Source organism: Brachypodium distachyon, chromosome 2 (assembly GCF_000005505.3).
Source record: "Brachypodium distachyon strain Bd21 chromosome 2, Brachypodium_distachyon_v3.0, whole genome shotgun sequence".
NCBI lineage: Eukaryota > Viridiplantae > Streptophyta > Magnoliopsida > Poales > Poaceae > Brachypodium > Brachypodium distachyon.
In genome coordinates this window covers 51,157,248-51,174,596 of record NC_016132.3, presented here as the reverse complement: position 1 = coordinate 51,174,596, position 17,349 = coordinate 51,157,248, and the positions used below count along the sequence as shown (strand labels likewise).

The 17,349-nt window shown below is 44.8% G+C and overlaps 2 protein-coding genes across 3 annotated transcripts; one reads left to right on the top strand and one right to left on the bottom strand.

The window, feature by feature from the left end:
• Window positions 1-261: 261 nt before the first annotated feature.
• Window positions 262-4,990, bottom strand: LOC106865427 (vacuolar protein sorting-associated protein 28 homolog 1). Of its 2 annotated transcripts, XM_024459180.1 has the most exons (3): window positions 2,574-4,990; window positions 694-760; window positions 262-599 (listed from the first exon to the last, which is right to left on the bottom strand). In XM_024459180.1, exon 1 carries the CDS (start codon window positions 4,816-4,818, stop codon window positions 4,177-4,179), a length of 642 nt encoding a protein of 213 aa, XP_024314948.1. In that variant the 5' UTR covers window positions 4,819-4,990; the 3' UTR covers window positions 262-599; window positions 694-760; window positions 2,574-4,176. The 2 variants fall into 2 exon arrangements, with proteins under 2 accessions (XP_024314948.1, XP_024314947.1); XM_024459179.1 differs by lacking the exon at window positions 694-760.
• A 6,739-nt stretch (window positions 4,991-11,729) lies between these two features.
• On the top strand, window positions 11,730-15,469 carry LOC100844767 (protein ULTRAPETALA 2). Its single transcript, XM_003567132.4, has 3 exons — window positions 11,730-12,212; window positions 13,830-14,145; window positions 15,025-15,469. Exons 1-3 carry the CDS (start codon window positions 12,008-12,010, stop codon window positions 15,194-15,196), a joined length of 693 nt encoding a protein of 230 aa, XP_003567180.1. The 5' UTR covers window positions 11,730-12,007; the 3' UTR covers window positions 15,197-15,469.
• The last annotated feature ends 1,880 nt before the right edge of the window (window positions 15,470-17,349 follow it).

Below are 17,349 nucleotides of genomic sequence, written 5' to 3'. Positions count from 1 at the left end.
GAGAACAATCCTATGGGTGGCCGTTGTTGACCTGGTGTTAGTCTGTTAGCACATCAACATCAAGAAATACAATGAAATGATAGGTTGCTTACCTGCTTCTCCCTTTTCCATCATCATCATTGCCTTTCAATATATTTTTTGTGACTGAAATCATTGGCCTTTCATGCTTTTCAAGTGCCATCATTTCAGTTCTGAAAACTATATACCAAGAGTGAAATATGAACCCAGTGATTTTTGATCTAGAGGAAATTCATGACAATATTTAATTGCAAACGGGTAATATGATTTCCATCAAATTGGAGTCTGATCTCCATCAAATTGGAGTCATATGATCTCCATCAAATTGGATCCACATATTGCAAGGTAAAATACTAAAGTGAAGGCATTTATTGTATTGTGTTAATCTTGAAGAGCATGAATAGCAGAGGAAATGAGCTGAACCGAGCAAGCTTAAAAAAAATCGATTGAGCTCATGCTCGCTGCTCGCTCACACGCCTGACTCCCTCTCGTGGCTAGGGTTCGCGCCACTGCCGCTATTCTTGCTCCGCTGCCACTCCTTCCCCGGCCCAACCTCCTCTGCCGGCCACGCTCCTCTCTTCCTGTATCAGAGTTTAGTGCTGTATAAAACCTGATGATCTTCCAAGTGCAGAAATCGATGAACAGCATAGATAAAACCCAAATGAGCATCTTAACTTGAGCTTGTTTACAGTTGCAGAGTGTGCTAGCAGCCTCGCACCCTTGCTCACATTGTTCTGAAGGACTGTAAGATGCTTGGATAAGCTATTGATAAACTCGTACTACTGGTTCCTGAAAGCTCTCATGGTTTTGGTCTGTTCAATGTACTATTTGTGACTGCTTAGAACGACCAGAATGTTTTCCGCAAGTGCTTTGTGAAATTATTATGACTTCATACTCCATATATAGGTTAATGGGAGGAAATCATTTATGCTGCCTCAGGCTAATCTGAAGAAAATCAATTATGTTAGACATTTAAGAATACACAGGGTCACTAGTGCTAGAAACATCCTGTGTGAGGGTGTTCATATTGTGAATGAGTTGAAGGCTGTCAGTAGTTCTTTCCAGTATTTCTTCAAGCTTCTCTTTATGAGGCGAACAATGTAGCACACTTATGTTCAAGAGAAGCTCTTCGCATAGACACTAGTAGTATCTGCTATGATGTAATTCCTGGTTTCCCATTGGATACTATCTAAACAGAGTGTAATCCTATCGACATTTAATAAGGCTTGGACTGCCATAAAAAGGCTAGAAACACTGAGTGAGATAACTAGCATAAGGAAATATAGGTTCAATAAGGAGTGAGAAAATGTCTGTGCTTTTCTATTGGTGTGCACCACTAAACAGCAAGCTCTGAAGAGGAGAATAAGTAACATGAAATTTGTTGGTTCTTTGTTCACCCAGACCCAGCAGTGCAGTAGTTCAACTCTAGTTATCTCAGTGCAAATACCACATGAGTACATGTATGTTTTTCTTTTTACAAGAGAACAACCAGACAGTGTATACTTAAACAAACAATTTAAAGTTACGTGCAATAAAGCAGAGAAAATATATACAAGACCAATGCCTCAAAATTTCTAATTTTAGATATCTTTCAGGAAACATGGGTAATTAGTAATAACATTAAACAATCAGTTTTCTATACTATTGCAAGGTCAGATTTAACATACATACATATGCTCATGGAATTACATTCAACAACAGTTTTCATGGATTGACAGAATTGATCAGTTCACTGGTGTGGTGTAGATCTGAGCAGAGCTAACAAGCGACAAGGAGGTGGCTAGGGAGGTCAGCAACAATGAACATAGCTGGCATTGATGCGGACATGTGGTGGACAGCACAGGAGATGCTAATGTTCCTTTTTGTGCATGTATGAATGCCGATGTTGGGATACTTGTGGATCTGTACACGCCATTGTTATGTTATACAATATGCTTGTGAACTGTAAGGTTTTTAGCAAATACCATGCTGATTTTTTCAACAAGCCTACGAGCGTCTCAAGAGCCTTTTAGGCTTGGATCACCAGTCTTCACAAGCTCTGAAAGAGCACTGAACTAGTGAGCTCGGCTCGTTTGACCACCGAGTCTGGAGCTTTATTTCTAGCACTAAAGCCCCTAAGTATGATGACCAAAGAAAATGAAGAGACAATGCGAAACACAAATTAATGGGAGATGAGACTCGCCAAGTTGCAACAATGTCCTTCCAAGCATCATCACATCAGTATTTTTTTTACACAAGTTTTCAAAATTATATACTAAATAATTCAGTAGAAGATTTGAGGTTCAAATTTGGAAAATCTGAACTCAAATTAACTATTTTTCAACCAGAAACCAACTTTGGGGGTATTCAGATTACATATTAGATTAAATATCTGAAAATTGCATATTTCAAAAATTAGGCAAATATGTGGGGAAATCACCAAATGATCAGAAAGAGCATTCATGTTCACAAGACATAACTGTGCTTAATGTTTATGGGCATCTAATTGGCAAACAAGTACAAAACACACTACTGAGCTAGTCCAGAAAAAACCATTAATTTTTTAAAAAAATTACCTGCATTGCAGCTGTATCTTCTGTCATTTATTTCCTTGCTTTTGGATTGTAACAAGCCGAAGAATTGATAGCACCATACCACCTGCTCTATAGTCCAATTGGATAATTCTTGCACAGTGAAAGATCAAAAGATCTAATGAGAGAGAAGAAGCATCCAAATGAACAGGCATATGCAAGCATTCTACTGTGAATAAACATCAGAGGTACATTACAATGTATATAGCCAATACTACAGCATCCATTGATAAGGGTCAACTTTCCATAAGAATGCAACTATTATTATTGACAAACAATATAATACAATCTAAATTACACATATATGGCACTGCAGCGGTGATTCGAAGGCAAGACAATATAATACAATCTAAATTACACAAAGTACAAGCAAATGAACAACTCAGAACCAAGCCAAACCTTGCCATGTTTATTTTCCAAAAGGTGATGGATACAAACTAAAATGTGCCAATATGGAACTGCACATGGATAATTCTGGGTTTAATCAAATTGGATTCAAATATCACATAGTCAAGATGAATGCAATCTCGGGGAGCATGAAAACCAGAAACGCAGGCAGGTAGCCATCTGTAATGAAAGTTTACAAGTATTCTTCACCCGTGCAAACAAAATATCGAAGAATTTGTTGCTGCAGTTCCAAAAGTGATACTTAAATGATGCTTTCAAGTAATAACTAATACTCCCTCCGTTCCTAAATTCTTGTCTCAAATTTGCCAAAATCTGGATGTATCTATTCTTAAAAAGCGTCTACATACATATAATATTTCGACAAGAATTTAGGAACGGAGGTAGTACATATAAAATGGGTAAAATGAAACTGATAAGCCAACACATACCAAACTAAAGCTCCAAACATTATCTTGCTCCAATCTTCAAATACACCAATCATAAGTATTAACCAGCACGAAAAGAGCATAACAATGGCATCTAGGTTATTTCTCTTGATGATCCAAACGAGTTGATAAGCACATTGCCTACTTCACATACAACTCTGTAATTCATATCAAACATATTAAGTAGTCTGGTTATATCCTAGCTCAAAATAGGTTAACAGCCTCAAAGCATATAAATGGTATTATCTCTTGGCATAATTAGTAAAGGGAGCATTTGCCAGGGTGGTATACTAATATCTTACAGTAAACATCATTACTGGGGATTTTTGTGTCTGAACCTCTATTATGCGCCAGTCGAGGATAAGCTTTTTTTAGGGAACTAGTCTGGGATAAACTAGTTCAAAAAGTTTAAACATCAACGCAATCTGTTACACATGCACTAAATTCAAACAGGATAATTCTTGCAAACTGAAAGATCAGAAGATCCACCAGGACAACAATTTAAATTTCCACTTATTACTCCACATTATCAACAGAGAAGAAACAAATCCAATAGCCATGATATATGCAAGTATTCTACCATTGATAGACATCACAGAGGAACACTGCATTATATATATATATACACAACATGCAACAGAATCATTAGGAGATTCTCATAAAATTGACAAAGAATATAACACAATCCAAATTACACATCTATAGCATCACAGCGTAGAAACAAAGGACCAACTCAGAACCAAGCTGATCCTGGCTCACAGGCCAGCAGTGGGAAGGGAGGCCATGAAGGCACTGTAAGCAGAATCCAGATCAAAGTTGAGTTGCCTTGCCTGCTGCTCCGTGAGCTCGTCCCCAGCCCCCATCTTATGTAGCTTCGCGAGCCACTCATTCACCTTGACCTTCCCCTCAAAGTCCGGCGGCAGGACAGTACCGAGCTTCCCCATGGAGGTCGAGAGGTCGTGCAGCAACGGGCGGACCTGGTCGTTTGCGAGCATATTAAGCTTGACGGCGTCCATGGCGGTGATGAAGCTCTGGACGCACTGGGCGATGGCTGCGGCGGAGGCCGCGGTGGCGGCCGGCGCGGATGAGTTGGTACTGGCGCGGAGCTCGACGGTGGCCGGGACGCCGGACTGGACGAGCCGGTTGAGGGCCGCGGGGCAGTCGAGGCGGTAGGCCTGGACGAAGCGGGGGATGGTGACGACCCCGGCGAGGGAGGAGGAGAGGGAGTTGAACTGGGAGATGAGCTTGAGGCACTCGGCCTCGTAGTCGGCGGCGGAGACGAGGTCGCGGACGTAGGCACGCTCCAGCTTCTCCGTGGCCTTGATGATCGCGTACAGGTCGGCGAGGCTCTCCAGGAGCTCGCGCTCGCGCTTGTCGTTCCAAAGCTTCACCTCCATCGGTGGCAGCAAGAGATCCCTCGCCTCGCCGGAGCGAATCGCTGGCTAGGGTTTCGCCGTGTCGCGGGAGATTTGGGGGCAAAAGAGAGGGGAATGATCGGAGTGTGGGCGAAGTTTGGAGGACGGAGAACTGAGAGGGGCTTCGTGTAAATTGCAGGGACTTTGAGTCATTGACGCTCCGCACGCCGGCTGCAATGCAAAGCCTGCAAATCTGACGCGGACGCCCTGTCTGTGCCGTGCTGTGCACGCGTTTGTCTGAAGTTTCCTTTCGCTGCTCTACGCGAAGCAAATGCAGAGAATTGCACGGCGGCTTTTACGCCAGGACGGCAATGCACAGTCAAGTCAAAATGCAGATATTTATGGATCTCCATCCCATGAATCATGAGTATGTATCGGTTTTTCGATCGGATATCCACTCATGGATACCCGCTAACTCATGGAGCGGATAAGGATATCACATTCGATATATGGATATTCATGGATACCGGTATTTAATGAAATAAATAAATTACTGACATATGGGCCCGTTCTTTAGTATATGTGTCATATAAATAATCATCTTCCACCCAAATCCTAACTCCCTCAGTCAGTCAGTCCCACGAGGCCACGATCCCCACCCCACCAGACCGCCGCCACCCTCCCTCTGTACTCTCCGACCCCCTGACCCCCGATCCCCCCATCTTCTCTCCCAGCCACGAGCTCACTGCCGGCCCCATAGTCACGAGCTCCCTCTGCCCCTTCCCTGCTACCTCTCCCTTCCCTGCTCTCTCGCCCCTCGCTCGTCCCGACGCAGCCGGCGGAAGATGGCATCGGGGATGGGGAAGAGGCACGACGGCTGAGCGGGAGCGGGAGCGGGCACGGGCGCGGCGGACCGGCCCGAAGCCTTGAAGAACAGCCGGGGAGCGGGAGCGCCGGCGGCGGGTCGGCGCAAACTGGAGCATTACCAGCACACAGCGGAGCGGGGATTGCCGGCAGGCAAAAGCGGCTCATCTGCCAGCGGAGGATTATCCCACGGTCGGCCACAACAACTCCTGATGGCGAGTTCTTCCCACTCCACTTTGCTTCTATTTGTAGCCCCGATCTACTCTATTTAGAGCATTTTGAGTTAGATGGCGAGTCGACTGTTAATGATGTACATTGTTGTATATGCTGCTTTTGCTGTGCTTTATAATGTACATTGCATGGATATGGATATCCGGATACCCGGTAGATATGGATGTGGATATTGTTTTGGATCCACGGATATTTTTGTGGATGGATAGTTGGTTTGACGATGGATATGGATATGGCTATGGATGTGGTCGACCCGTCCAGACCCGCCCCGTTTAAAGGGCATTTCTCTCCTAGTTAATTTTGGTGGTTGTGACAACGTGTGTTGTGGACTAATCGTACGTTAAGTATTTCAGATTTGATATCAAATGGCGCAAAACGATTCGATGCCCTCAAGTTGGAAAACGAAGAGTAGTGGAGTTTTAGCGGCTTTTTCGGTTATTGAGTCGTAGGAACTTTGTACTATTAAGAGGGAGTCCACATGGAAAGGTAATGGGTGAATCGCTTTTCATGTACACAAACAAACATTTTGCACCCACATAAAGTCTACCAAAAAGTGAGAGAGAACCAACTCTAGAGCCTAACTGGTGTGCATTTGCCTGCCCAGGTCCGGAAGTTCTAGTTGGGTTCTGGTACCCCGGAACTTCCGCCCAACCTCCGGACCAGGTCTGCAACGCTACTGGAATCCATTGTGGATCTCCGGAAGTTGAACCGGAACAGGGCTGGAACTTCCGGTCACCCCGAACTTCCGGTGACCAGCGGAAGTTCCGCCCCTGGAACTCGCAGTGCATAACGGTTAGATTTTGGGGAGTCCAAATAGATACCCCTTCGTCCCCAACGGGTTTGCTGCCCGAGCACGAAGCAAAGAACAACCCCCTCTCTCCTAAGAACTCTCTAAGCTTCATTCTACTAAATCTCTCTCCATAAAGCTTCCCCCTTGTTGATTCTTTGAAGATTGGAGGAGAAGACCTAGATCTAGGGTTTCACCAAGTCACAAAGTTGATTCTCCTTGTTTCTCTTGTGGATTTCATTTCTCTTGGGCATTTGGGAGCACTAGACGGAAGTGGTTGCCTTGAGCTCTTCCCTTGGGGATTGTGGAGCTTGAGAATTGGATTGGGAACCTCCAATTGAGTTGTGGAGTTAGCCCCGGTCAAGTTTGTAAAGGTTCGATCTTCGCCTTCAAGGAAGCCATTAGTGGAGCTCACTCACCTTTGTGGTTCCGTGAGAGGAGAATAGAGTGAGCCTTTGTGGCATCTCTACTTTTGTGGTAGAGCACTCCTCCAAACGGAGACGTACACCTATCCCAATCGGTGGAACTCTGGTGAAATCTTCTTCTCTCGTGTGGTATCCATTCTTACCCTTTACATTTTTGTTATCTAGTTGCTTCGGCTATTGCACTTCATCTTAGGGTTGCATTACCTTTAGAAAATTTAGTAAACCGTAGGTTAAGTGTTTGTATCTTTCTAGAAAAAAAAAGATTAAAATTTGTTAGTCGCCTATTCAACCCCCCTCTAGCCAACCATACCGATCTTTCACCCGTTGCCATCCTGACTTTTTACAACTCCGAAAAAAAAAAGTTTCTCCCAACTCCAGGCCCATAAAGCCTACTTGGAGGGTCACAGGCCCATAAAGCCTACTTGGACGGTCTCAGGCCCATAAAGCCTACTTGTGAGTTGTGATATAGGGATGGTTTGGAATTGGGCTTTGCTTTACAACTCATGCCTTAACAGTTACTATTCACTCACAAGGCCGCAAGCTGAAAAATGGAACATGTGTTTTGAAGGCCTACAGGCAAGCTGCAACTTTTCCCAAAAAAATAAGCTAAGCTGGAGCCTGCGTGTGCAAGCATTTGGCCCGGTGCAGCACGCAATCTTGGTCTTGGCTGATATTCACGGCCATGCACGAAGCTTTCGCGATGGGCAGTCTGTAGTCATCAACCCACGAAGGCCGGAACTCAAACGCTGAAGCTCGTAAAATAGCCAGGAAACGCTCTGTCAGGTGTCAGCCGCGTATGACCGTCAGTTATGGATTTATCCACCTAGATCGTTGTACTTGTACTCCAGAAAAATATCACGATTCAATAAAGTTCCTGCCTTTTGGCTCTCGACATAAAATGGAACCTGCACGATCGAACTTCATCGCTACCAGAGCCCGTTTGATTCCCGCGGTCGGGAACTGTCAGGTTTGTCAAAGACATCGTCGTCCGTTGGGTGCTGCCTAGTGCCTACTGCCTGCCCATCATCATCTGCTCACACAAAAGTAACAAAGGCACGAGACATCGCAGTGGGAGAGAGTGAGGAAATGTTGCTGATGACACGAGGGATTAAGGAATGATGATGAGACTAATAAACACCACTAGCCTGCCACGGCTCTGAAATCTGAATTACCTAGATTAATTGACCGGGATTACCTAGATCAGGGTAAGCCCTGACATGTTTAAACTAGATCTGATCGAGGGAACTTTGGTATGGATCAGATTAATGATCTTACAAGTCGCTTGTATTCCTGTGAATTTTAATATATGCAAAAGTAACGTAATAAATAAATTTAAGACCTTGGTACATTGTGACCCGGTCAAATTCGATGTTAAGTCTTCAAACATTATTCATGCGCCATGTCACTTTGTTAAATAACTACCCATGAACTCTGTGATGTGTCAAACTCAGCTTCGAATGTGGGAACCGGGGAATGAGTTGATCAGCGGGAGTGGAAAGTCATTGAAAAGAAGGCACAAGAAACTTGGAAAAATCTTTTATTTCCTCATGTCATGTTGCAAGATTTGTTTACTGGCGGGGTTTCTTGTGTGTATGTCTGGTTCACCGTCAACTCTGCTCACAGTGAGCTGGCAAAAACACACCGATTTCTCGTCCAGTGTGCCCGGCAACCATCAGCACGAAGCATGCTCTGTGTTAGGCATGGACACGGTAAACAGGCAATTGCGACGAACAAAATCAATTCAAAATTCTACATGTTTTTGTGCAGGGAAATTGTAAGGTGTTCAAACTTGTATATCCTTAGTGTTAAATTGTTCAAGCCATTTCCTTGAAAAGAATGTCAACAACATCTCTTTTGTACCTATTTTCAAATCCGCTTATATTTTTATCAGGGAGCGAGTTGATCCGAGGGCAGGTAAAGTTCGTAGAAAAGACATGAAAACTTTGGAATGATTTATTTACAAACGCCATGCCGCAAGATTATTTATAAGTGGGGTTCTTGTGCGTACAGTCAGTTCACGCTCAGCTAATAGTAAGCTGGCTGCAGCACACGTACGATTTCCAGGCCATCCCTCCATGTACCGCGGTGATCATCGATGCGGAAATCTGCATGCTCCATGTTATGCTTACCCAAGTAGTGCCTATCGATGCGGAACCTCATGCTTCTTGGTATGCATGGACGCGGTATGAGTGTATGACACACATTTGCAACGAACAAAAGCAATTCAAAACGCTACATTTACTTTTATAGTTTTCAAGGTCTGCAGTTGATTGCCTCTTTGTTTTGTCTAGTGATGGCCTGGTTACATGTTTGTTTGTTTGTTTAGAGAAATTGAAAGGCGTGGCGCTAAGAACCCGAGAGTAAATTAAACTTCGGTATCTTACTGTTACATTGTTGAAGCCGTTCTCTAGCTGTTCTCAAAATTTTCTCTTAACGAAAACTAATATGTCATGTGTTAATAGAACTAGTGAGTAAGTAGGAATTTGCTTGGCAGGAGAAGTAAATGTATATTACATTAATTAATTTTGCAACATAGTTAGGCGTTATTGCAATCATCCACATCTTTGTACTTTGTTACTATATACATTACCGTACTATAATTTTAGAGGATCATGCCAATGTATGTGCGTGCTGTGTGGAAAGAATCATGACGAAGTAGAAAAATATGGCTCATTGAATCTCTTGATTGTGTTCTTCTCTTTCTGAAAATCAATATATGCAAGAATTACCGTATGGTTTTTTAGTGTTGCCAAAATAGCTTGATTGCACATACTAAAGCAGCTCAATTGAATTCATATTTATGATATTGCTATTATGGCTGTGACATATATAGCGCTTAATATAACGATCAGAGATGCATGTACATTTGAATTGCTATAACAATGCAGAGTAGGTTTAACAACCGACCATTGGGTTGATACCGTTTTCCCTTGAAAACTGGTAAAAAGGGCATGTTTTCATAAAACATGCCAATTTGGGACTATTTTGCTTGGAAAAATGACAGGACCACCCTAGTTAGCTAGCGCATAATTTCTCTGTTCTCAATTAGGATGTTTCCTCATGTCTCTCAATCCAGGCTATGGGGTTCTAGGCTGAAGATTCAACTCCGTGCTAATAGGAATAGGGTGTGCATGATTTCATAGTGATGAGTGTATGTGCTTTTCATTCGAAATGCCGAAACCGTTTTCATGAAAAAATGTAAACAACATTTTTTTTACACTTCTTGAGTTGCAATAATCAATGGAAAAGAGTTGAGGATATACTTGCGAATTGTGGAGGGCAACGACGAAGGATCATGGAGAAGAGACCCACAAACATAAGCACACCACTCTAGGCGCGTAACCTGATGCGTGCGCGAGCTAGGGTGGGGGCGGCGATGGCTTGTGGAGAAGAGTCCGCACGGGTTCCGCCCCCTGTTTTGTGCATAACCCGAGGCGCGTGCGATGGTGGGGTTGTGACGCGTTCCGCCTTCTGCTTTGTGCGCGTAACCCGAGGCGCGTGCCAGGTGGGGCGGCGCGTCCGCTCGAGTTCCACCCCTTGTTTTCTCTACGTAACTCGAGGCGCGCGCGAGGGTGGGGCGGTGACACGTTCCCGCTCTGTTTTTTTGCACGTAACCCGTGGCGCGTGCCAGGGTGGAGCGGCGATGCGTCCGCACGGGTTCCGTCCCTTGTTTTCTCTCTGCCTAAACCAAGGCGCATGCGAGGGTGGGGGCCCGACACGTTCCGCCCACTGTTTTTTGCACATAACCCGTGGCACATGTCCTAGGCTGGAGGGGCGACACGTTCCGCCGACCGTTTTCTGCGGGTAACCCGTGGCGCGTGCCAGGCTGGAGCGGTGACGCGTTCCGCCCACCGTTTTCTGCGCGTAACCCCTGGCGCGTGCCAGGCTGGAGCGGTGACGCGTTCCGCCCACCGTTTTCTGCGCGTAACCCCTGGCGCGTGCCAGGCTGGAGCGGCAAAGCGTTCCGCCCACCCTTTTCTGCGCGAACCCGTGGCGCGTGCCAGGCTGGAGCGGTGACGCGTTCCGCCCACCGTTTTCTGCGCGTAACCCCTGGCGCGTGCCAGGCTGGAACGGCAAAGCGTTCCGCCCATCATTTTCTGCGCGAACCCGTGGCGCGTGCCATGCTGGAGCGGGGACGCGTCCACACCTGTTCCACACTTTGTTTTCTGCGTGTAACCCGAGGCACGTGCTAGCGTGAAGCGACGGTCTTCGGCACGTATCCAAAGGTGCGCGGAGGGTGGAGATAGATGGAGCGGGTTTAGCCATCCCCTTTCCTTGCACGAAAGCACTCGCCGTCCTCCCATATGCCCATAGGTTATAAAAGCCCAGCACCAGTACCAGCACAACACAAAAGCTCCATCTCCTATCCTCTCTAGCATCCTCCCCCTCTTCCCCTCCAAAGCCCCCCGCAGCCGTAGCAATCGAGAGGGCCGGAGTCAGAGCAGACTTTCCAGAGCCGTGTTTGTGGATCGTGTCTTGGGGGATTTGGAGGTGGCCCCCAAATCGCTTCTTGCAGGAAGGACTAGGAGTCTCCTCTCCGTAGCTCCTGCATCTGCTTGTTGATTTTAGCCTCGAATCATATAGCCCCCCTCTGGGAAAAAGGAGCCGCCTTTGCATTTATTCTTCTCTCGCCCCTTTTGAGATCGCCGTCGTCAAGATTTGGTGGGAACCCAGTTCGCCGTTGTTCCTTGTGGAAAGCCGCCGCTTTGGTTCATGTTCCTCCACAGTTTTCCACCTCTATATATCTCCATCTCTCGTTCACCAACTTGCCTAACTTCCTTTTACTTTGGCCCACCGGTTTAGCCTTCCGTTATCTCCGTATTTAATCGTTGTCTCGTAGTTTCTTGATTTGACGCAGGCCAGATCGCTTTCTGGCCCTTCGTCTTCCTGGAGGTAGTTCTTGTTGCTGTTGTTGGTCGGAGACATGGCTGCAGCGAATGGAGGCCGTGCGGCGCTGTTCAGCGAGGAGGAGCTTCGGGGGGTGAGTGGGGTGCGCATGGGCGAGAACTTCGTGGAGGTGACGTGCGGATGCACTAGCCGCCGCTTTGGCGACGCTGGCGGTCGCCTCCGCATTTACGCCTCCGGGGAACTCGAGATTAGTTGCGACTGCACGCCCGGCTGCCATGAAGGTTCGTGCCCCCACTCCCACAACCATACACCCACGTCGTTTTCTTTGCTAGTCTCTATTGTTCTTGATTTTATGTTGTTTGGTCTTTTGGTTATGGTGTGTTACTCACATAAGTTGATCTGCATGCAATGCCGGTTAAATGGTTAATACATACGCCTCACCGCTTCTTGTGCCTGTCGTTGCCTGCCTTCTAGTACTACTTGGTACCGTGCTGCAGCCCATGCATAGTTGCTTTGGCTCATATTATCAATCTCTACCAAGTTTGGGTCGCTATCATTAATTTGTTCGGTTAATGTGAACTTTCATGTTGATGTCTCTGCACAGCCTGCCTCTAGTACATGTACATGGAAGCATTTCTTCCGTGGTACTACCGAACACACGTAGTATGTGTCGTACCCTCTCTGCATGCTGGTGATGATCGAATTGCCTCTCTATTCACTTCCACTCCTCACCATTCAGACAATACATAGTCACTGTCTATGTTTATTTTGAGGTCTTTCTTATGCATGTATCAACAGTAGTTAGAATGGGCGCTGGTTACGCCATTGTTTTGGCTTGGAGTTGCATATGGTTTTGTTCTATTTCTATTAGTGGAACTGACACATGCCTTGGTTCTAACATCGGATGCCGGTGTTTACAAACGTGGGGGTGAGAACCTTACTTATGTCTCTGTTCTATGTTGGTGCCTGATCGTTATAAATTTTATTTCTGACAGATCTTGACGATATCTACCTTTTGATTCCATATGCAATGTCTATTTCAGTTTATCCGTACGGACCATAGTAGACTATGGTTGTGCTATTACTTAGGGTTTTACTATACTCTACACTAGATCATCTTGTGTTGCCTGTATATTCATGAGTTCAGCCTGCATACGGAGTTTTTTTTTGTCTTGCACTCAAAATGTTCCTACAATAATTCAACGTGTTAAACAATCATTTGTCATGCTTTCATCAAAGAAGAGTTCTTATTTGATCTAACTTGCTGGTTCTTAATATTTTTATGGCAGAACTGTGTTAAATAGCAAGGGAAGAAAAAAGGTAGCATCACTTACGACCTGCTATATGCTGATGATTTACAAATGTACATTCCAATTTTCAAGGATTCATTTATAAATCTACATAAAAGTGTGAGTAACAAATGTGAAAGGCTCTGCATGCAGAATATGCAGTTCCTTGTGGAAATAAAAAGACGGCCTTCAGTAAGATGTGTATTGATCTTGTAGAAACAACGGGGTGCTCTTTGCTAAAAACAGCACCCATCCAATTAGGTAGTGTTAGGCTTTACCTTTGCTGCAGTGACATCACAAACGATGATAAGTACAAAAGTTCATGTTTTTTAGAGACCTTTTTATAGAGCATTTCATTACTGACTTGTTTTTACTGTTTGTTCTATTCCACAACCTCCCTTCTGGCGAAACTGTTGCACAGCTTAACTTGTTATTCTAATTCTAATTAATATTAGGCACTACTTTGTTAACATATTACTCTTGTGTCTGCTGCAATTTTTCTTGTCAGAATATCACTTACATGATACCCTACTTCTGATAACATAATTAGTTAGGTTGATTGTCATTTAAGTCTTATAACTTTTTAAAGTATACAAATTGAAATTTCAGAAAAGTTGACTCCTTTGGCATTTGAGAGGCACTCTGCAAGGGAGACTGCAGGAAAGTGGAGGAACACCGTGTGGGTCATGGTTGAAGGAGAAAAGGTTCCGCTCAGAAAGACAGCTCTGCTCAAGTACTATGACCTGTCGCACAAATCTGCCAAAGGAAGTCGTAATGGACGTCAGTTCCACCGTGATGAGTTTATCCGCTGTACAAGATGTGGCAAGCAGAGGAGATTTCGTCTCCGATCCAAAGAAGAGTGTCGTATTTACCATGACTGTGTTGCAAAACATAACTGGACATGTGCAGATTTGACAACTAATAGGTATGTGTTGCAACTACTTATGTTAATTAATAGTCTAGTTCGTGAAAAATCCCTAGTAGAATATCAGTATGGCATATCCACGAAGTACTGATATTCTACCGGGGAATTTTCATTTGTTTGACATTGCAACATCATTTCATTGTTTCTGTGCTGATATGCAGTAGTGTTAAAAGTCATTTTTCTTTTGTTTGATATTCTAATGTGGATATGACATACTGTTAAAATGTACTGATATTCACTCGAAGTGTTAAAGTCACTTTTTCTTTTGTTTGATATTCTAATGTGGATATGACATATTGCTAAAATGTACGGATATTCACTGGAAGTGTTAAAGCCATTTTTTCTTTCGTTTGATATTCTAATGTGGATATGCCATATTGTTAAAATGAACTGATATTCGCTGGATAACGACGGCTACAACTTGTACGTCAACTTCATTGTTTCTATGTTCTTTGCATATATTGTACCATTGTACTGTGTAGATTACCAACTAATATTTTCTGATTGGGGTTATCCAGTCATTCTTATAGCTGCTAGTTTTGTGTTATACATTTATTTTTGATAGAGCAACTGATATGTATCAATAAATATTAGTGGCACTGTGGTACCGCTGGCAATGTGAAAAACACGAGTGCTGAATAGTCAACATAAATCCAAATATCCAATACTTTTAGAGTTGAAACTGGCTGGCATGTACATGCTTTGGGAGTAGGTTTTTGCTTTGGTTTCTACCATCTTGATTTTACTTGTACTGTTTTTTTCTCAGTTAATTGTATTCCAATCTTCGGGTTTCTACCTTGAGTGGTTGGTTGTTTATCTGGTTACAATTCGCAGTGTTATAGTGTCAGCTAACCTTGTGTCCGCTCATTTTGCTTCCAGGATCACCTGTGATGACGACGAGGAGCGAGCGACCCGCATGGAGCTGAAGGGCTGCTCTCGCAACGCATCCTGCAATGGTTGCGTGAAGTGTGTCTGCTTCGGATGCGAGATCTGCCGCTTCACCGACTGCGGATGCCAGACCTGCCTCGACTTCTACCGCAACTTGCAGTAGGATGATGTGGGCGAACCATTCGTTCCATTCATCCGATGTCACCTGCCAACCTCATTCGTTCAATTCATCTGATATCACCAGCCAACCATTCATTCCATTCAACAGAGCAATCCTAATGGGGAGGCTCTTGGTTACCCAGCTTATTCGGCATCACCTAGGGCATGTTATTATGAAACATTGTTCTTTTGGTCCATGACTGCTGGCTTCCATTTCCATAAAACTGCATGGGGAGCCGTTTTAGCTACATAGTATAATCTGCCAACCGTTACATTGGAATGCAGTCTTACAATGTCGGAGCTAATTACCTGTGGTTTTCGTTCAGCATTAATCTGTTCTTTTTGGTGCTCTTGCTGAGACGCATGGATTGCATGCATACCTGCTTTCTGGCATGGGATAGGAGTCGAGCAGCCGCGGCCCGCGGCGCTGGCGTCAAGCACAGTGCCTGAGAATCTGCAGTTGCCGAGCCCCTCGTGTTGTGCCCGTGCTGGCGCCCCGCCGCGAGCAGCAAACACAGTGCGCTGCGCCTGCCCGTGCGCCTCATGGGTGATTTGAGAGACGACAAGCCGCCTGCCTGGTAGTACTACAGGAGCAGTGGCGTGACACTTTGATACGCGGCCTGCTGTGATGCCAGTTGGTGTGGACTGTGGAGGTTTGCCCGTTTTCGAGGAGCAGTGGGGACTACGCGGTGGTGAAATCGTGAAAGGGCTGGAACCAACTTGACAGGGGCACGCACGCACGGTGGATCCAGCGAAGAGATTCGCGTACCAGGTAAGGCGACGAAACTGACGGAGATAGAGGGCCAGTCTAGTGCATGCTGCCTGGCTTAGCTATGCCCCTACGCAGCGCGAGCTGAGGCTGACACGCTTTGCAGCCGAGACCGAGAAAAGGCTCGCCTCCTCTACGCCTGGAATAAAAGGCTATTTTTAGTTGTTGTTTTTTGACTTCGTCTCTTTACTGAGGTACTAGCCACTAGGAACATTTCCCGTTGCACTCTCCCATTACCGCATTCGCAAATGTAGCAATGTACTGCTCCAAATTACCATGTCATCATGTGATGCATGCACACAGCACTTGCACGCATGGATCAATGGATCATCGCATGCCGACGGACGAATAATCAACATGCACAATCTCCCTGGAATGTAGATCGATCTGAGACATCTGGCTGGCCAGGTGTAAGCGAGCATTTCACGGCGGCAGGAGATGCATGGCAATAGCTGTGGTGTTGCATGGCGTTAATTGGTCGCTTCTTTTGCCGCGACGGAGAGGAATCGCCAGTTCGTCAAACCGTCTACCAGGTTACCAGTACAGCATCAGAGCATCTTGAGTGTAACTAACGAGACAACAAAACAAGCCAGCAACTCAGGCCACGCATCCGTAACAAGTGTGATTTAAACGATTTTATTTTTTCAATAATATAATGATGTGTGCATCGATGGATGCAGAGACCAAAGGCGTGTCCTCCTTGAAAAAAAGGGCTAGACATGTAGTTTACTTTGCCACTAATTATTATATAGGTAAATTGTGGCTGCCAGGAAAAAAAGTTTTACGTGGAACGAACCAAAAACAACCTTATTTCATTTAATTATTGTCTCGTTGGGATTGCATTGTAGTTTCACAAAAGAAATTTTTTCTTTACGAATTTAATCGAATTTTGTTAAAAAATAATCAGGGTTTCATACATTTTTTTCGAGGAGGGCTTTCATACAAATTCATTGAGGTTTCACTTTGCATGAAACGGAAGTGAAAGTTAAGTAAGAAAATTTAAATATGAAGCTATTGTGAAATAAGGGCAAAATTCTAAGAAAATATATTAGATCACCAGCAGTTGTATTAATCTCTTTGGCTTACTTTCAGATAAGTTTATACAGGGGTGACTCTGATCAAGAAGGCCCCGTTGCATTGAAAAAAAATTCAGCTATGAACTGAGTTTAGCTCAGGTGATCTGGTTCCTTGTGGTGGAACCAGCCCATCCAGGTTCAAGTTCTAAACTTGACATGGGTGTCACATTTTCATTTTCCTGAATTATTTCAGGATTTAACCGGCGCTATTTTTTCAGTGGTAGGTGACGTACTCGTCAATAGCGAGACGTCGGCGATGACTTCGTCAATCTCTTAAGAACTGCCGGCTCAGTTTTTCGAATGTGCTCATAG